Source organism: Thunnus maccoyii, chromosome 1 (assembly GCF_910596095.1).
Source record: "Thunnus maccoyii chromosome 1, fThuMac1.1, whole genome shotgun sequence".
Classification (NCBI taxonomy): Eukaryota; Metazoa; Chordata; class Actinopteri; order Scombriformes; family Scombridae; genus Thunnus; species Thunnus maccoyii.
In genome coordinates, this window is record NC_056533.1 from 12758131 (window position 1) to 12778437 (window position 20307).

At 40.6% G+C, this 20307-nt stretch overlaps 1 protein-coding gene across 8 annotated transcripts in view; it reads right to left on the reverse strand.

The window, feature by feature from the left end:
• Window positions 1-20307, reverse strand: part of LOC121904023 (potassium/sodium hyperpolarization-activated cyclic nucleotide-gated channel 4-like) — an 83372-nt gene that overhangs the window by 35478 nt on the left and 27587 nt on the right. For all 8 annotated transcript variants that reach the window (XM_042421521.1, XM_042421544.1, XM_042421512.1 and 5 more), the window contains 3 exons: window positions 18712-19135; window positions 4702-4863; window positions 1241-1459 (listed from right to left, as the gene is read on the reverse strand). In XM_042421521.1, the coding sequence (XP_042277455.1) occupies window positions 1241-1459; window positions 4702-4863; window positions 18712-19135 (805 nt within the window). The remainder of the gene's footprint in view (window positions 1-1240; window positions 1460-4701; window positions 4864-18711; window positions 19136-20307) is intronic.

Here is a 20307-nt window from a genome sequence, read left to right on the forward strand (position 1 = left end):
CCTGTCTTCTTCAAAACTCTAGGGATTGACCAGCGGATTGTCCACTTCTTGTGTGTGTGGATTAAGGCATTAGTCAAACATGGAAAAGCAGAGTGAAATCTCCTGGAGGCAGATCCCGCTGTCACACAATGGAGGCAAGGGCCAATGACAAAAAGGGTTTATGTCTTTGAAGGAACTAGCCCTGATAAGCAGGGAGGAGTGGGTATAGTACAGTGTAGTAGAAATGACTACTGTCTGGCTCCCACAGCCAGATGAGCACGCAGTGACAGTGCACCCAGAGAGTGCCTTATCACTGAGGCATGTGGGAAGATAAATGAGAGAATTCACACTCTTAAAAATTAATTGCAGTCTCCAGTAATAACCTCTCTGTAGGCAGGCACCGTGGGAAGCTTTGGGGAGCACAGGGGAGCTTTTTTAACTAGCTGGGGGATTCTTAAGGCGCCTTAGGGTGTGATCCCACAAACGGCAGCAAATAGCTTTGGTAGCACATGCTGACGGGTGCTGAGACAGGCCAGCTGTTCAGTCTACTTGGCAACGATGCATCTCTAAAGCAGAGCAGCAGATGAGTGGAGAGTGCTGTGCCGGGAGTCAGTTTGCTCCCCTCTCATTAAACAGCTACTGAGATCAGCAGCATTAGTGATGTACCAAGTTGCATGTTACTTTTTGGATTTTTCTTCTTTCTTTTGGGAACCTGGTGAACAACTAGTCTCTTTGTTACTCACCCCCAGAGGTCTGTGAGGTGTTTCATTTATCCGTTGCTCTTTTTGAAGTCGAAGCACCTCAGAGTCACACATACACCCATTACGTCATCTAATGTGTACCTCTGCCTGTCTGCCTAGTTCTTTTTCTCTATGCCCTCTTTCACTCCCACTCTTCCCTCTTTCATACGGATGCGGTCTCTCGAGCCTCTTCCTCCATTCCCTGGAGGTCATTCTCTCCAGTCTCCTCTTCGTTACAGACGGTGAGCAATGTGGCAGCCTAGCAGCCCAGCTCATTATCGCCCACGCTGGGCCCACAGAGGGCATGGCACTGTGGAGCACAACTCTGCCTTCATGGCCAGCTGTCAGGGCTTTCCTTTCCCTGAACTGGGAAGGCTGGGATTCCTGCCTCTCTACATATGGTTCAAAAGCATGACTAAAGACAGAAATTCTGTTCGGAGGAGCTGAGAAGACATTGACACCTATCACAACATGCCCTAATTTTTAGTAACACAAGACAGCCACACATCATCTTGACTCACCTTCTCCTGGTACTGCCGTCGAGACGAGTCTAGGGATTGGATTAGCGCGGTGGCATGGCCCACAAACATGGCGTAGCAGGTAGCGCCCACAATCATGCTGAGGATGGTCAGCCACACGTCTGTCATGCCCACCGGGGGGTACATGCCATACCCAATACACAGCATGTGGCTCATAGCTTTGAAAAGTGCGTAGGAGTACTGCTGTCCCCATGTGTCATTCTGGATGAAACAGAAGAGATGGGGTGAGTTAGGGTGAGTACATCAGGACTCTTTCGCTCTCTCTCAAAGGTCAACAAGCACCCTTGCAGCTCACACACATACACGCTCACATCCAATTACTTAAGACAAAACTAATGGCATCTGTCCACTTCAAACTGTCTTGGTTCAACACGGAGCAGCTGGCAGGGTAAAATGTACTTTTCAATATGCAAACATTTGGAGCAAGCAGACATTTGGGCAGGAGCCCAAAACACAGCCCTGAGAATAGGCGGATGGAGTGTGAGACACTAGAGGCTTGCATGACAGAAAGTAGGTCAGCTATTTAGAAAAATGTGATTTTTCTGTGAGTTTTCTCATTTGTAGATAAATTGCCCTTTTTCCTTTAGATCCTGGTGGTAGTTCATGGCAAATCAATATCAACTCTCTCCTGGGGGTGACATGTCCAAATTGCTTTCAAACTCATTTCCACAGCGGAAAAGCCTGAGAGATAGCAATTTTATTAGTGCCCTCCTGAAAAGGTAAGGAGCGATGACCCAGCAAGATAATGGGACAGCTACTGTAAAAGAAGACAAAAAATGTCTTCTAATGATTCTAATCAGGACCAAACCAACCGTGAATGAGCCTATCAATACTAACAACCTCTTTGTCTACCAGGTAATGTGGGCAAAACATGAGGAGCTTTCCATCAGAGTGGTGCCTGCCCCCGAGGCTTGAATTAATTCAGAAAGATATATTTGTTATTCTGTCACATTGAGAATCATTCTTCTACGTAATGCAATTAATTAGACAGTGTCTACTGTGTGAAACAAAACAAACTCCATTTGGATGTTAATGAGAGGCTACATCCTCTCACATGGGATTTTAAACTAAGTACATTATGTGAGTTCTTCCTCACATCTCAGGGCCTCTGCACCCTTGGATGCAAGGGGCTGTTTTTGGGTGCAGCAGTTTGAGGAAGCAGCCGGCGCAGCCTCTGTGGAAGTTATGGAAAGACGACTCTGAGCTGTAACAATATGAGAAGTAGAAATACCTAAGTATAATCTAGTCAGAACTGCATGAAATCATTTTATGACAAGGAATTTGGTGTGTGAGCCCATATTCCACAGTCGCTGAGGTTGCGGTATTAAAATGTCTTAGAAATGGAAGACTGGATTTTTAGGTTTTAAGGGTAGAAGTGAAGGTAAAAGTTGGCAATACGAACAGAGACAATTTATCTCCAAAAATGTAAACATATAACAGAAAAGAGTGATTTAAATATATTTTTGTTTACAAATATACAGTATGGTACATGTCTCATTATGCTCTGCAGAGGTACAGGAGTATTTAAATCTGCCTTTCTATGATTGTTTCTGCATCTGCATCTACACAATGTTCAAATATGTTTTTCAGAATAAAACAAAGAGATTAGGAGAGCAATCATATACATGTTTTCACCGCTGCAGAATAAGACAGAAGAAATCCGATCTTAATCTGTTCATTCTGTACTGTACTTTACTGATGAGCCACAGTTTACATTATGCTGCTTGACAACTCAGCCTTATGTAATTTAAGATAATCCCCTTGCAACTTGACTCCATGCATATTGAGCTGGTGGTAGAATGCATCTTTCATGATGGCAAGGGGAACAGAAATAGAAAAGTGGAACATAGAAGATTGTTCTATTTTATCTTTATCTTTTGTTTTAATCCAAATTAATGTAGATATATAACATACATAGCTTGGTAAAATTGGGAGGCTGTATAAGGAGGCTATCTAGTTGAAAGGTTGCTCATCTGATTCCCATTACTGACTCTGCTCTCGCCAGCTGAGTCCCAGAGCAGGACCACCTCACCTGAGTCTGCATCTCTGCACAGACAGGTATAGAAAGCTTAAATGAGCTAAACTGTGAAACATCTCAAGGGACAGCGGTTTGCAACATCTGTCGCTTCATATGATTAAACAGAAGAGAGGCATATTCTGTGAAACAACTGAGAGCTGAGCATGTCAGAGAGGCAGTGAGGCATGAAGAACCAAATACATCATACCTTCAGCGATGTAACTACTCATGTGACATCTGTTCTGGCATGGAGAGCTGAACATACACCTGACTTGAAGATGGTTTATGTATAACGTAAAATTGGCTTCCTTGAATGTGTTGTTTTGCTGTCACAGTTTAAAAATATGTCTATTTGTGGCATCTAATCGGTCATCTTTCTGTTAATAACAGCAGAATTCACTCAGTGAAGTGAATCGTTAAATGACTTCAAAATAGCAATTTTAGTCTGTATTGTTCGTATTAAATTCGAATGAAAACAACATTGTGTATTTTTCTACAAAGAGAATCGTGACACAGTGGCTGTCAACATTATTTGTATACCAGAAAGCTGAATGCAATTAGTTGAGGAAAACCTGGACATCGCCAATAAACCTATTCAATCCAGGAAGCTTTTATTCTACCACATGGACATCTTTCAATTTTTCACCGTGATGACTTACCAACCACACAAACACCCAGGCATTGCCCTATTGACACTAACTTCGACATGTATATTGATGAGCCATGAGTTAGGGAGCAACTCTCTTTAACTGCATTCTTTAAAGGTTATATATATATGTTGATTTATTGGTATGTTACACTGAGGAGAGGAGCATTCACTGATGTCAGATCAATCCCTATTGAGGGCAGCAAGCTTTGAAAGCTCCAACATGAAACCTGACAATAAATTAGATTCCTCTGGAGCCGTGCTCTTTTGTAACATGCTAAGTTAACATGAGGCCATCAGCTGCGGGTGATTCAGAGTCGCACATCAGGTGTGACACAGTCCGCTTCCGTAAGCAAATGAAAGAGAAGTCAGAGAGTCAGGCTTTAACAGAGACTCTACTCCAGCAGCTGTTTGAACAATACAGCAAAATTAAAGCACAGCACGAGTGCTCACTGGAAACTGTATCCAACCAATATTGGACAAGGGCCATCTGTCCTCCTCCAAAAAAAATCAATGGTTCATGCACAGCCTCAGTGTCTCTCTCATTTCATAATATGGACAGAGGTAGAACGCTCAAAATAAATAAAAATAATCAGCAAATTAAATAAATGTGGGTAAATATATTTGATTTAAGGCCTAAAATGACAGATATGCTTGGCAATCTTCCCCAGGATACTAAAGGGTTTTAGTACAGTAATTACTGAAACTGATGGATGAGATAAGACAGGACATAATCTGATTCCAACAGGCAGGAGGACTCAGTGCAGGAGAAGCACTTACCACCATCTTATTTTTGGACACCCAGCAATCGGCGGGGAAGTCCTGCAGCATGGGAACCAGGAACTGCAGGCAGCCGTCCCAGTGACACAGGAGCAGCATCATGCCAATCAGGTTGACTATCCTCACCATGGCGCTGGCTAGGTCATAGGTCATGTGAAAGATCTGAGGAGATGGGAGAGGAAGGAAGCAGGAAAAAAGGTTAGGGTTGGATGACTCAATACACTGATGGTCAAATCCCTGAAATCTCTCTAGATTGCAAAGCACACACACACACACACATCCTCAAGGGAGATTTCCCTCTTCTACATCCAGTTCAATAACTTCTGGGTCTATCCTTTGATCACGTCATGCAGAGGCTTCTTGGTATAGGAATTAGACGGCAATGTGCTTAAACTCCTTTAGGAGCCTTGCCTGTAGAAACCATAGCTTTTTACATTGCTCATAGATGAGCTGGTGGATGCAGATGTTGCTGCTCTGAGAACAGTCCACCGGGGATGGTTAGCAGACTGGGACCAGAGCTTTGCCTCCCCTGCTGCTGAATCGCTCTTATCATCAGCCACTCAGCCAAATACAATAATGGTACAAGGGTAGAGGTGGCTGCGCTCCTGGGGTGAGAGCGTTCACAGGCTGGGTTTGTTAATCCTAATGATAAATATACTCATAAGGCGCTCCAGGACTTCTGGGCTGGTGTAGATTTTAATGGCCTCAACCATTCAAAGCCTCTTAATCCCATTGAAGACCACGGTGTGCACTGCTAACCGCTCCACTCCTTATTAAAATCCACTCAGTGCCTTTTAAGAGCTTGTGACTGAGAGGGGATATTCCATCTTCACTTTGTTGTTCTGCAGTAGGTGATGATGAGGAGGAAGATGAAGAGGGATCCAAAGACATCAACATCTTTGTCACCCAGAGTTTAATTTTTAGTCTCCATTCCTAAAGCACTGGGCTTGTTTATTTCTCTACTTGCTGTTTTCATCCGACTGCATACACACGTGAGTGTGTATCTGTGTGCGTGTTAAGAATGAGGCTGGCAGGGATCAGTGTCGTGTTTGTCTGGGACTGTGTGGGTGCTGCTGCACCATCAAATCACATCAATTTAGCTCCGTCAACGGGCTAGCATGAAGCCTGAGGTATGGCCAGGAAAATGTGCCCGGCTGAGGAGTGGAGCCAGGCTCTCTCTCCTACGCCAGATCTCTGTCTGTCCACACAAACATACAAACACTGAAACTCAACGTGTTGCCCTCCCACTCTGTCCCTTTCCTTCTTTCTTTGGGCTTTTGTTCAAAATGTTTAGCTTTCGGCACTTTTACATCCCCTAAGTAGAATCATTCGCCCAGCTGCACCTTTCCTGCTCATTTTCAACACTTCTGTTCACAGCTGCACGCCAAATGTGAACTTATTGTTTTTTTTTAGGAGCCTGCCTTTCTTTAAACACAGCAATACATGTTGTGTTATCTAATGCAATATCGTGTGATGTTAAATTTCCTGCTGGAGCCATAATGGTATTTCATAACATTTAAGTGTTAAATTCACTCTATGGCGAATGAATAAATCATGAGGTGCCCCTTTCCATCTCCCATATTGAGCCTGATATATTTTTCATTTGTGAAACTGTATTTCCAGACAGGGAAAGGGAAGCTTTATAAAATGGGGACTGCTTTTAAATCTGTAAAAAAACTTGCTAAGTAATATGCAAATTCAAATACAGCAATTCCTAGGACATTAAGAACTGACAAAGATAGTGCATACAAGCACACAATGTGTTGTTTACATTGTGAATTATCATTTTTAAATGAGCTATTTGAAATTCTGACATAATTTCCATTCCAATAGTACATTTATCCCCAGGCTATCTGCAGGAAGAAGCTGCATATGCTGTCAAAGTAAAACAATAAAACAGTGTAGCTTTACTATTTCTACATAATTCTACAGGAGAGAAAAGCATTTCATTGTAAGGTCTGGTAGATATGAGATGTTGAATGTATTAATAATTTATTTTTCAAATAGTTTTATGTGTTTATTCTGATAAAGGACCAAAAATGACCAACCATATGTAAAAGTATAGTTATTACATTTTGCACTGGCTCATTTTGGGAGTTAACTCTTATGGAATATGAAATGGTCTACTGTCTTTAGTCAATCATATACTGTCCCATTTCATTGTGTTGGTTGTCCTTGAATGTGTCACTGTGCTGAATAATACTGAACTCTCTGCAGTGTCAGTGTATTTCTGTAGCAGGATAAATTCCTTTCAATATCTTGAGGCACAGCCTGAATGACTCATTACTATTCAACAATAACTCCTGCTACATTCCTACTGTAGATGTGCCCTCAGAAGACCTCTGGCACTTAACCACTGTGTGGAGGATAAAGCCAATGAGAACTGTCACGGGTAATGCCATGCAAATCTCCAGTTTGTAACCCAAACTGTAGTTTCACTGGAGGAAGGTGATTCTCCTATCTCCCTTCACAGCTGTAATCAATTCAAATACACCCGTGCCAAGCAGGAACAGACTTTGCAGTTAGGAAAAATTGTTCCCAAGATTGGTTCTGTTAGAGGGTTGTTAAAGGATCATTATTCTGACGCAAAGGCGCGAGGTTTCCATATCTCTTATCCCTCTCTTTTCATTCCTGTTGCCTCTATGTAAATTTGAAAATTGCCAAATACAGCGGGACGTCTACGCTGTGTGTAATTTAACAAAGAAACATGTACTGTAAACATGCACACACATTGCATTTGACATAAACACACAAAAACAGTGTGTGTATGCACTTACTTACATGCTGCTTGCACACACAGCATTCCACAATGTTGTGTATTACATGGAGGATGATGGATTGCTGACCACTTTCTTTTAATTGATAGGGACACAGAGTGAACCTGGCTGTATTAGCATCAGCATAAACAAGAGAGCTTTGATTGATGAGGGCACAGGGACACAACACAACAGTTTCTTATGGGGGGCTTGCTGTTACTCACACTACCCTCATTAGGGCTCTCCATATGATAGGCCATGTTAATGTACATTTGCCTTTTTCTAATCAAAAACATGGGTCAGATCACGCAAACCTATAGTCAGTCAAAGTCAGTGCAGTGGTTTTGTAACCAGTGTTGGGCAGACGCATTAGACACAGCATAATATTATTACTTTCCCCAGTATTATCCCCAGTAGTGTAAGAGAAAACAAAACAGTAATTATATTACAGTTACTAATCCAAGTAACGCTGCATTACTGCGTTGCCAGAAAACGATATGTTTTTTGTCCTAGGTAGGCTATTTTATGATGATGTGTACACGCGACAGGTCAGGGCAGGTCATGTTGGCTACTGGCCAAAAAGCTAAATGAAGGATGGAGGATGAGGGAGAGGGAGAGAGGCATACTTTCAACAGCTGGAAATATTGTCATTATTTTGAGTTTGTCTCAGTTAAAGATGTTAAGAACGTTGTCATCCATTGTGAACTTTGTGCAAGCAGTAAAATGCTTTCAACCATGAAAAATACAAAATCTAATTTATTGAAGTATCTGATACGTCAGCACAGCAATGTGCAACTTGTCGAACAAAACAGTGGCGCTGACAGGGAGGCATCTACTGCCAGTGATGCATGCACTCTGGCTAAACAACAAAAACTGGATTTCAGAGCAGGACACAGTGGTGGAGAGATGTTAAGTGGACAAGATCTGGAGAAGCTCATCACTGGGTATATCATAGACGAGATGTTATCTATTTCCACAGTTGACTCACCCTCATTTCGACGCATTATAGAGAAAATACCCACAAACAGCAATGTCAAGCTGCCGCAGAGAGAGAATATGCGGTGATGGAATCTAATTTTAGGGCCACACTCAGAGAAGTAGACTTTGTTTCCACCATAGCTGACATCTGGACAGCTAACAACAAAAGCTTTCTGGGTGTAACAGTTCACTGGATCAACGCAACAAGGTCGCCATAGCATGTAAAAGAATCGGATGCAGGTACACATTTGATGTTATTGGCACAGAGATAGAACAAATTCACTCACCATATGGACTGCTTGGCAAAGTTGTAGCCACTGTGACAGACAATGCATCAAATTTTGCCAAGGTGTTTAAAATATATCGGCCTGTCAATTCGGAGTCTGATTCTGATTACATACAATTAACCCAGTTTCCAACGGTGATGTTGAGAAATACTCAACTTCCAGTGCAGTCACCAAGGCGGTGTCCAGGAGTAATATCGTGAAAATGCACAGCTCTTTAGACCAAGGCAAGCCGATCTACAGTTGCATCAGAACATCTGGAGGGAGTCAGCTGTAGCAAGCTACTGATGCCATCATCAACAAGGTGGAACTCCTTCTATGAGTCTGTTTCCAGAATCACTGAAATTCCCATGAATGAGCTGAATAGCCTGTGTGTCAAACTGGGAATTAAGTGCATCAACAACAAGGAGTACCAATTCCTGCGCTGTCATGAAGCCACTTACAGCAGCATTGGACATCTTACAAGGGGATAACTGTTGTTATGGAACTTTATTACCAACTCTTGAAATCCTGATGTCAAGGACACTTGCCTTGAAAGACACCCTCTCAAAGATGACAGCTGGCCTTCCAGATGTTAATGTTGTTGCATTCCACCATTCATGAACGGAGGGAACAGATCTTACTGCAATATTTGTTTTTAAAGCAGTCTGTTTTTAAATCTATGATATTGAGCCCACATGGCAGGAAGGATGGTTTAGGTCTTACAATGAATAACCAGTATAAAAAATGATTCAAATGACAAATTAAATAATAATTATACAACTATAATAAATAGATCAAATTGTATTATTCAGGCCATCCAGACTCGTTTTGCTGGTGTACTGGATGGCAAAGATGCACTTCTTGCAGTTGCCAGTTGTCTGAAGTTCAAACTGTGATGACTGAGAGATGAGGGTAGGAGAGAGCTTGTGAGGGAGCTTTTGTCTTTTTGTTGCACAACTGCTCCTGCAGAGGACCCTGCCTCTGTGTCCACAACGTCAGCTAGCCATGATGAAATGGACTTTTTTTGCATTTGAGACAGAGCCCGAGGACAGCTACTCAGCAGAAAAAGAAGTAATGGACTATTTGAAGGTCAGGGGGGTATGAGGTTGAGACTCTGAACCAGTTCTCAAACGTCAAAAACATTTACATGAAGTAGAGCACTCTGATCCCATCTAGCACACCTGTTGAGCGGCTTTTTAGTTTAGGAGGTTTGGTGCTCACCCCTAGAAGGAACTGACTGTCTGATAAGAGGTTTGAGAAACTTCTGCTAAAAAGATACAATCATTGTTTCATTTCTGAATATTAGGACCTTGCCTAACATGTCAGGACAGAGATAACAAAACAAGAAGCAGGACACGATATCAGCCTAAATGTGGTGTTATGCAACGTTTTATGTTTCGTAAAACCATTAAATACTCCTTGTTACTCTTATGACTGAATATGCAGAAAAACATTAGTTAAAAAGTTAAAAAAAATTTTGATATATGTATAAATATATACATTTACTATATCCTGGGAGGGTACTAATATAGTACAACGGGTAACGTGACTGATTACTTTTGATACCAAGTGATAAGTAAAGTAACATTATTACTTTTTAAAGGAGTAATAAGTAAAAAATAACTTATTACACTTCCTGAGGAACTTGCCCAACCCTGTTCATAACTGCAAATAATGAAATGGCAATTGCAACATGGTTGTAAGAACTTTGAGACGGAGGCTGTATTCTATAAACAGTTATCATGTAGGAAAAGCCACTTTAACAACATTTAATCTTGCATGGCAAAAGATGGAAGAAAAAATGAAACACTGACAATAAAACTCCTGCTATTACTAAATTATTACTAGAAATACTATTACTACTATTTATAATCCTGCTGACTACCACTAAACTATACTGTTACTACACTACTGCTATTATTATTTCTATACTACTCCAACCAACAGCAGACATAGACCAAAGAAAGAAAGACACACACACACACACACACACACACACACACACACACACACACAGACACCAGCACTATTGAACTATAGCACTAGCACACTACATGCATTTGAATTTGTATGTAAGTTAGGTATGTATTTTATGTATCATGGCTGCACACAATGATTAACTAATCATGGCCATGACTGTTCTGTTTGTCTGTGATTGTTGTATTTGTCTTATTTATTTGTCCACTGCACAAATGAAGTTCCTCACAGAAAATAAAGTAATTTGAATTGAACTGAATTGAATTCTAGACACAAATAAAACTAGTAACAAGTAAAAACCAATAAATAAGACAGGGGTCAAAAACAAGGTTACGTGCTAAAGTCATAAACTAATCTGTATCCTTGTGAGGCAACAATCAGGTCCAGACAGGCAGAGAGCTGATGTAGGCAGCTGCCGAGTCATCTCAAACAGATGAAGTGAGTAGAGTGAGATCCAGGTGAGACGATAGATGCATATGTCCCATGATGCTGATGGTAGATGCCCAGACACAGCTGATGTAGCACTATACTGAGGCATCTGGTGTTTGCTGCTCGCGCCACTAATGATGATGAATGTTTGGCGTGATGGCGTCGTGACACATAAGAGAAAACTAAATTCTTCAGTTATTGTCTTCCTGATGCCATTTTGATGATTTAACCTCGACACGCATCCTGTAGTTTGACTGACTTTAATGGGTTTTTCATAATTTATGTGATGATAAAGTTTAATTGTACAGTAAATACAGCTAAATTTCTATTCTAGTTACTTAATAATTAGCCACACCGTAGACATTTCATTTTATCATAATGTTATAGTGCAGTGCAAAAATCATTAAAAAGACAGACTCCAATTAAATTATTTAATGTATAAGTAAAGCGTTTGAATTTAGTGATTCTTGGTTTTGATTTTTGCAACAATACATAGTTGAGTTGAGCATGTTGATTCACCATCATTTTTTCATACTGCAATAACATGTTATTAAGTAAATTTAAAAGCATGAACTGAATCTTACTGATCAGTTAAAAACACATGCAACATAAAATGACATATTGCTGCAGAATTTTAGCTGCAAATGCAGTCAACTTATCATTTTATAAATGCACAAAGAAGAAAAGATTTTTGAGAGATGTATTGGATATTTTAATGTAACTTTTCTCTGGAAATGATGCAAATTTGGAGATAACTATATGTATTATATTCGGTACATTAACTGTGTCAATTACCACATACTGCATCTTTCCCTGTGATGACTAATGAAGTTTATCAACCAAATCAATCCATGCATGCCTCAGTGTTATTTTTAATCATCCCACTTGATGGCAGATTCTGGGAGCAGGCTGTGGGCAGGGGTTAGATTTTTCTCTATAAATGCCTCCACCAAAATGTCATGCTCATGCATGCTGTCATGGTGGATGAAGCACATGTGGAGAATGAGAAGTAGGCCTGGGAGTGGACCACAGGGAACACCCTTCCATCATCTGTCTAAACAGGCCTGCAGGGCTCGGATCACAAAAACCACTCACACTCTGCTTCCTACCAAGATGCGCCATTGAGTTTGTGCCAGATTACACATTTTTGTGTAATAGTTTTTTAAGCAAATCCACTGTGGGTATTCCTATCACACAAAGCTCATTCAGAATGTTGAGGACCTGTCACTGTTGCTGGCAAGCCTCATTGTGCACTCAATAATAGCCCATTAAATCTATTCTTCTGGCTTTTCTTATCTCTGAAAGACCAGTCCTTGGCCAAGGTAATGGGTCAGTGAGTGGTGGGCTGATTAGTTGATTTACCTTATTTAAATATTTTTGTATAGATTTACTGGGTGGAAATGAAAGGCCCCTCACTCATTCTCTGGGCCCACGGGGTAGCCACATGGTTGACTTCTATCAAAGCAACTGAGCGTTTTACTGACATATCATTTTATTTCTCTGTAACTGCAGCACACAGTCACTTGGGCGGGCAGAGCCATAAATCTTAACAAGCTAAGATGCCAATATTAATAGAGAAAGACGTTCTGCCATCTTGTAATAAATAAACACAGGTGGTGTGGCATGGCTCCTTAAAACCTTAAGTCATTTGACTACACAACATACTGTAAATTATCCTTTTTACTCCCTGCCCCCCTCAGTAAAGACCTCCACTCTTGTCTCAAAAACACATCTCCATCTGCGCTTAAAGCAACGTTTACTGGGTCGGCCAGTCGAGACGGTTATGTTGAAGGCATCAGGCATGATGAGAGGAAGCCCTCAGAGCTTAGTCATTAGTGCACTGCCTTGAATCTGATTTAACAGGATGACTAATCTCATCCAAGTCACTGGTTCGTCAACAAGAGACAACTCCAATGAGGAGAATATACGGTCACAGTCTTATTTTTATCCCGATGAAAAGTGACAAGAGGAAGCTGACAAGAGGGAGACAGGGGAGACGCCATGTCGTGCCATGTCAGACGCTCTGTGTCTCTGTGTGTATGTGTGTGTGTGCATGTGTACGTGTGTGTGTGATGGATATCTGCACACCATGTTGAACGTCATTATGCATGACAGTGTTATCACTGGCATATAGTCACATCCGCCAAAAAGCTCCTTGTTTGTAAACAACATTCTGTCAACATGGCGATGGTAGAAACACCCTTAAATCTGGAGTGTTTTTGGAGGAAACGGAAGCAATCAGAGCTAATTTATGACAGCTGTGATAAAAAAAGGACATGCAAAAAGGAGATTTAAGAGCTGGTGGGGGATCAGGGCATTGCTTTAGTTATGCAAAGGGAGGCTGATGGTCTTAGTGGTGTTAGGATTAGAGTCTTTGAGGAGGTGAAGATGATATTGCAGTTACAGACGTCACTTTCCTTGCTGAGACGCTCTGGGAGCATTACATGCTTTGTACTTTTTTAATTTTTATTTTTTCCCTCCACAGTTGTGAGCATGCTTAACAGATGTCGATGTCTTGAACAACACATACAACAGATTTGACATCATTTCTTGAACAAGGCTCATGCTTGTTAAAACAATGTAAAAGCTACACCACAGACTTCAGAGTGAGTCAGGAAGAGTTTTTTTGAAATACATCTTTTCCTGTCTGAATTTATTGTTAATTGCACATCTATTTATTTCTGTTATCAGTATACAAAAGAGGTCAATGGCAAATCATTTTGCCACCAGATATGGTTGTGAGGATATTAATCTTATTCTAATACACCTAAATAAATTTCATTAGGTTCCAATCATTTTAATTTTTTCAGTGCTGCTTCAGTTTTTTTCACCCTGAAAAAGAGGGGGAAAACTGACTGTTCATTTAATGCATTATTTATCACTTTAACGGTCTGATTAAAATTATTCATCTCTATTAATAATGATCTCATCAAAATACTACTGAGCTGTAGAATGCGTGATGACAACTCATGAATCGGCTTTGACCCACAGTCCCCTCTGTTGTCTTCTGGGCAGCCTGACTGGAGCAGTTTGGGGGTCAAGCATCATGCACAAGGACACTTCAACAGTTATGTGGTTATGTGCCAACATGTGTGAGCTTCAGGCTACGAGCACAGTATGCTCTGCTAAGGACATGCAATTATAACCCATGTAAACAGAGCCAACCAAAGCGTGCCTGCACTCACATGCAGGAAAACGTACCGTAACTTACACGCAGTACATCAATAGACATGTACAGTATATTGACTGCAGTTTATGAGACGATTATGTATTTGCCATGCATGCACGTGTGTGCATGTCAGATTATGATCTACTTTCTTTACCTAAGCTGGACTTTCATAAAAGCGAAGCTAAGGGAACTCAGCCACGTGGGTGGGCTGCACTGTTAATCTTAACAATCCAAGATGCCAATATTAATGAGAACGACGTTCTGCCATCTTGTAATGAATAAACACAGGTAGTGTGGCATGGCTCCTCACACCTCTTGGCAAAGGCTTCAGCTCTTGGATTCATCTCAATCTCAATCCACGCTAAAAGCAACATTTACTGGCTCGCTAAGGACAACATTCCTTTTTAGCCTCTGAGGAGGCATCAGTAGATTCACCACCTTTATATGTCTCAGAAATGTTGTTATTTCACTTGTAAAAAACTGATGCGATGACCAAAGACCATACTACATGAGGGAGTTAGCTGACTGTCCCCAAAGGAATGTGAAACAGATTTATTGCGTGTTGGATGGGCCTGTTGCTGTGAGAGTACGTGTTGCACTGGTGTCATTTTTTTAAGTGAGGATGTGAAGCAGGAAATAATTAGCTTAATCACCTTTTGACAAAAGAAGTTCAGAATTAAGCCAGAAATGATCTGTAAAGTATGTTATTGTTTTTTTTTCTTTTGGACAAACTGTAATTTTTAATGCCTCCAGGCTTTGGTGGGGCCCAAAACCCACTTTGGGAACCACTAACGAAAAATCAGGGGATTCTCTGGTTTGCTGACAATGTCTTCAATGGTCACAGAGATAAAGATCTAGTTTCTACTCAAGAAGATGGCAGGTCATATAACTTTTGCTTTAGGAGGCACTTCACCTATATTAGCTCTATTTTCTCCCTGGTTTTGGTATGAAGTGCACCTCTTGTTGGCACATTAGATACGGTACTGTATATATTCCTTTTTCTTGTCTAGAATTCCTAAAAAGCTTGTGCTGCAGTGAGTACAAGAAAAAAGATTTTGATTTTAAAATTTATCACCAACAGTGTCACTCCACAAGGCATTAAACCATGCTGCACAGTTCACTGAGCTGTAGTCAACACTTGGCGGAAGAAGTGTCCTCTGCATGACTCCTTACTGAGGAGAAAATGAAACTCAGACAATAACAAACCAAATGAATGTGTGCTGGATTATTTATAGATTGCAGATACTTGTGAAATATGAGTAAAATAAATCCGCTTTGCCTTTTGGAGGACATTTGGACATCACGGGTCTAAAGCTTCTGCCATGTCGAAGAAGTGCACCTCACTGCGGTGCCATATTTAGAGTGGCAAACAATGCAACAACATGTTGGGTATAAGAGAAAGACTTTCAAATGGTGTGACCACAGAATTACCATATAGCTTCACATGAAAAGCTCGCTATAAAGCAACACACTGGAGTATAAGAGCAGTGTGAGGTGTTACCAAAATATTCAAATGGCGATGAGATACATACGTGTAGTCTGAAGTGTAGCTGTCAATAGGAAAAGTCAAAGAGTCAGTCAGGTGGTAAGATCTAGGCGACAAGTTATTCCGCAGTGACAGATGACATTTCTGTGAGGTTGCATCTGGAGTACTCTGGCACTGAGGCAAAGCTGGCCTTTCACACACCTCGAACACACACACACACACACACACACACACACACACACACACACACACACACACACACACACACACACACACACACACACACACACACACAAAACATGTAAATGGCAGCTGGCTCCATGAATGTAATGTCCCTTCTCTTCGTGGTATTGTTTCGCTGGTTTTTAGATGCTGTAGTCATCACGGTCTCACAATGTCCGTGCAAATTTTTTAAGGACATGAATATGAATTATTGCTCTTTGTTTCCTTCTCATCCTACTGTCTTCCTTTTCTTCTAAACATAGTACCAGTCTGGTGGTGGTGATGGTGGATTACACCAAAACAGCCCGTGGCTATAAGCAAGTTAAGCATACTGCTCTTTCTTTCTTTCTCTTGTTTCCTTCTTTTTCTCTCCTTCCTTTGTTGCCTTACTGCACAGGCTGAACATGTGACAGATTACTGTCAGTGTGTCCACCATATTCAAATGAAGGTTGGCCTGAACTGCATGTATCTTTGCCTTGATTTTGCGCTCAGGGATTCTCCCCAAGTGGTTCATTTGAACTTTTCCTCTCTTTGAAATGGCATCACAGAGGCCCTGCATGATTAATGTCACCACACTTATATACACTGTTCTACCCAGAGTGCCAGCTGAATCTTTGAAAACCAAGAACTTTTCAGAATGCCCTGTGGGCAGGTCTGGGGTAACTGCATTTGGTTGGCAATCAGCGAGCTATTCAACCTTTCCGATTGTCCATGTAATGTCAAGCACTCAGGTGAACACACCCACCACCTGACTGAGTGCGTCGGCATTTTGACAACATTGTGGAAACAAGCAAATTGATGGACAACAATACTGTGTCGTTAGTGTATATTCTCATGCCTTTGATGTCAATCTGATGTCAGATTAGTGGAAAATTACCGTCTTCTGTTCTTGTGACCTTGAGCAATACACCAAGCATTTTCTTAAATAGTCTCATTTAGAGCGCAACATAGCTGGACCAAAGACCTAATTTCTGAAAATGTGTTTGATTTTTTTTAAAATTTCATCACATGATTATTTAAACGTTTGCTTGCATTTGTTCAAAATAACCAAAATAATGTGTTGTTGTGTGTGTTTTATAAATACTAGCACAGGAATCAGTGATCAAGAGAGACATACAACCAATCCTCACAGTGACATTCTTGTTCTGTTGGCTGTGGTTGTTTTGTTGAAGATAAATATTATTTTGCTTCAGTAATATCAAAGCAAAATGGAGCTCTTAATTGATTAATGAATTAATACATTTTCCTATTTGTTGTCCTAGAGAAGGTCTACTCTAATTTACTTCAGTAGTTTGGGGAATTACATTTTTATGTAAATTAAAACAAAATTTTGGAAAATCTTGAATCTGTACTTTCTCATTGACTGCAAAAACGATGCAAAACTAAGATTAAGGTTGAAAAAACAAGTCAATTGATCATTAGAAATGTAACCTGAAAAAAAAAATCTATAATAAGCAGGATGTCATGGAACTATCAAGCATCTGGACTTAAATCACTTCTATAGACTTGTCTTTCTTTGTGTCTGGGTTAAAAAATAAATCCAGACATACAAGTCATGAGTCTGGAGACACACAAGGTGGTTAATAACTGAAACTGTTGTTTGATCCCTGACATCAACAACAGTGTGTACTGCAGTGATGCAGGGCTGCTGCTATAACATTTATATTAAGACCATGTGCACAGATACTGTCAAAGTACTCTTCATTGAGACACTAAACCCTGAACTAAAGCCTCAACCCTGAACTGATATTGCCGTAAAGAAATACAAGCATGTGGGGGGGCTTTGGTTATCTTTAGGGAGAATACAGTATGTGGAATGACAAACAGCACTTTACTATGTAGAGCTGTGTCTTGAAGGCACTCTCCCTCTCGTGAGCTGCATGAAAATACTCTTATTAGTAATTGAATACAATTATCCAGTGATTTGTCTTATTTTGTGACTGGCCAACAAACATGATTTTGCTTTTATTTGACCAAATCACACATTTGTCCATACTGAGCCCAAATAAATTACCTTGCATAACCTCACAACCAAACCAGTGCAGACCTCACTGTTCCATATCATCCTCCAATGGAGTGTCTTCTTGTTGACTCCAAACGGAGACTCTGATGCTTCACTTGGCACCTTTTACCTCTGAGACTAAACAACAAGACCCATCCAGTGAGGGAGCAGTGGGAAATTTTTCCAATTAATGCCGCAATTATAATCACGCTTGTATTGCAGAAATGGGCTCTGTGGTCCCACTGCTAACTGGATGGGCACACAGAGAGAAATGCTAATCAACATCCCGGCTTCATCAATTTATTGGTGACTGGGGTACGACAAAAGAGCCTCTTCACTCCTTCAAGGGTGGATGTAATCAGAAGCAGCATCTATCCATATTTCCTTCCCAGGGTAAAGGGGAAGGTACAGAGCTCTGCAAACATACTCGCAGTAGCTCCCTAGGATGGGAATACCATTTGGATTATAATTGGATTGAGGAAGTGAAGTCCTGTTTGTTTGACTAGCTTCATCAAATAGTATGCTTGTATGATTGTCAATCTATTTTTTTCTCTCCATGTGAATCCACTTGTTAAAATCAAGGGGAATCTGGGTTTCCTCATAATAGCACTCGCCATACACATCATGTGGGTAACATTTAAAGCAACTGTAAGTTATCAGCTTTAACACATTACTGTATTCCCTCTCTTATGTGCACACAACTATGCTGAGGTGCACTTTCCTACCTCTTCCCATTGGTGAATGTAGCGAATGAGTCTTGAGAGGCGCAGCAGTCGTAGCAAGCTGAGGATCTTGGTGAAACGGACAATCCGCAAAGCGCGTGCCGTCTTATAGAAATCTGAGTCAATGCGCGTCTCCACGATGAGGAAGATGTAGTCCACTGGGATGGAGGAGATGAAGTCCACCACAAACCAGCTCCGTAAATACTTTATCTTGATCTGTTGTGGGTCCAGGATGATCTCTGTGTTGTCCTCCTTCACGATACCCGTCCTGAAGTTGAGAACCAGGTCCATGAGGAAGAAGGTGTCGGAGACCACGTTGAACACGATCCAGGGCGGCGTGTGCTCGTCCTTGAAGAATGTGATGCCCACAGGGATGATGATGAGGTTGCCCACCATCAGCAGCAACATGGTCAAGTCCCAGTAAAATCTTGGAGAGAGAAATGGAGAAATACAGAAATGGGATGGTGAAAGAGTGAATGCTAAAGTCACAACATAGTCAGTTTTTCTAGATTTCTAACTATTAGTAACATTCTGCAGATTTTGTTCGATGCAGTTAAAAAACTCATTCCAGATGTACTGCATGATGGATGATGTACACACTGTATGTACATCTCTTCTCACATATAGTATACACTGTATAACAAACACATGCCCAAACAATTAGGCTTTACAAATAAGGTGGGCCAAACAAATGTGCAATTTACTGTGTCTAAAGCATCTTCATAGATAGAAAAGTTATCCAAAAATGTAACTTTATAGAAATAGAATCTATTCTATTAGAATTCATCATAAAAATACAGAAAAATAAAGTTAAAATGGAGGCAGAATTCCTGTGTGGACATCAACAAAGTAATGTCTTATTATTCTAATGTTCTAATGTATAAGAATTTGTGTGTAGTTTTAGATATGATGAAGTTGCTCATATGTTCATTTATCACGTTTTTCTGTCATTGTTCTAAAATTCTAAAATTACTTTTCATGCAGCTGGTTGTGTTGTACTCAGACACCATTAATTCATACAGTATATGGTATACACGGTACTGATTGATTATTGTTAACTATAGTTTATATCATGTTTTGCATATATTGTAATGGAGAGCATACTTGAGACCAGCATGGATTAAATTAACTCAAATTACCCAGATTTATATTCAACTTGCTGCTTTATTGTTATATTAGTCTTTATGTGACTTAACATTAAAATTTCCCTCATGAGGAACAGAGAGGATTAATCCTATCTCATCTTTTGCAAGTGACTTCTTTGAAAAACACACCCACTCAATCACTTACTCACACACACTCAGACACACAAAGTGCAACTGCTTAGCAAACATTGGAAAAGTATGGACATTGATTATCCATCTAACCACAGACTCATGGACTGGTATGCTGTTTTTCCTTGTGAACAACCAGTATTGGAACCCACTTGTGTCTCATCACTTAACCTTAGGTACATTTGGGTGTTGTGCATGTGTGCGGGAAGCAAGCTTATACACACACAGTGTAATGATGGCGTAATAACCTATACATATCTAACCTCCTCACAAGCTATTTGTGTTTGGACAGTAAATCACAACTCAAAGGTCAATGAGGGTTAAC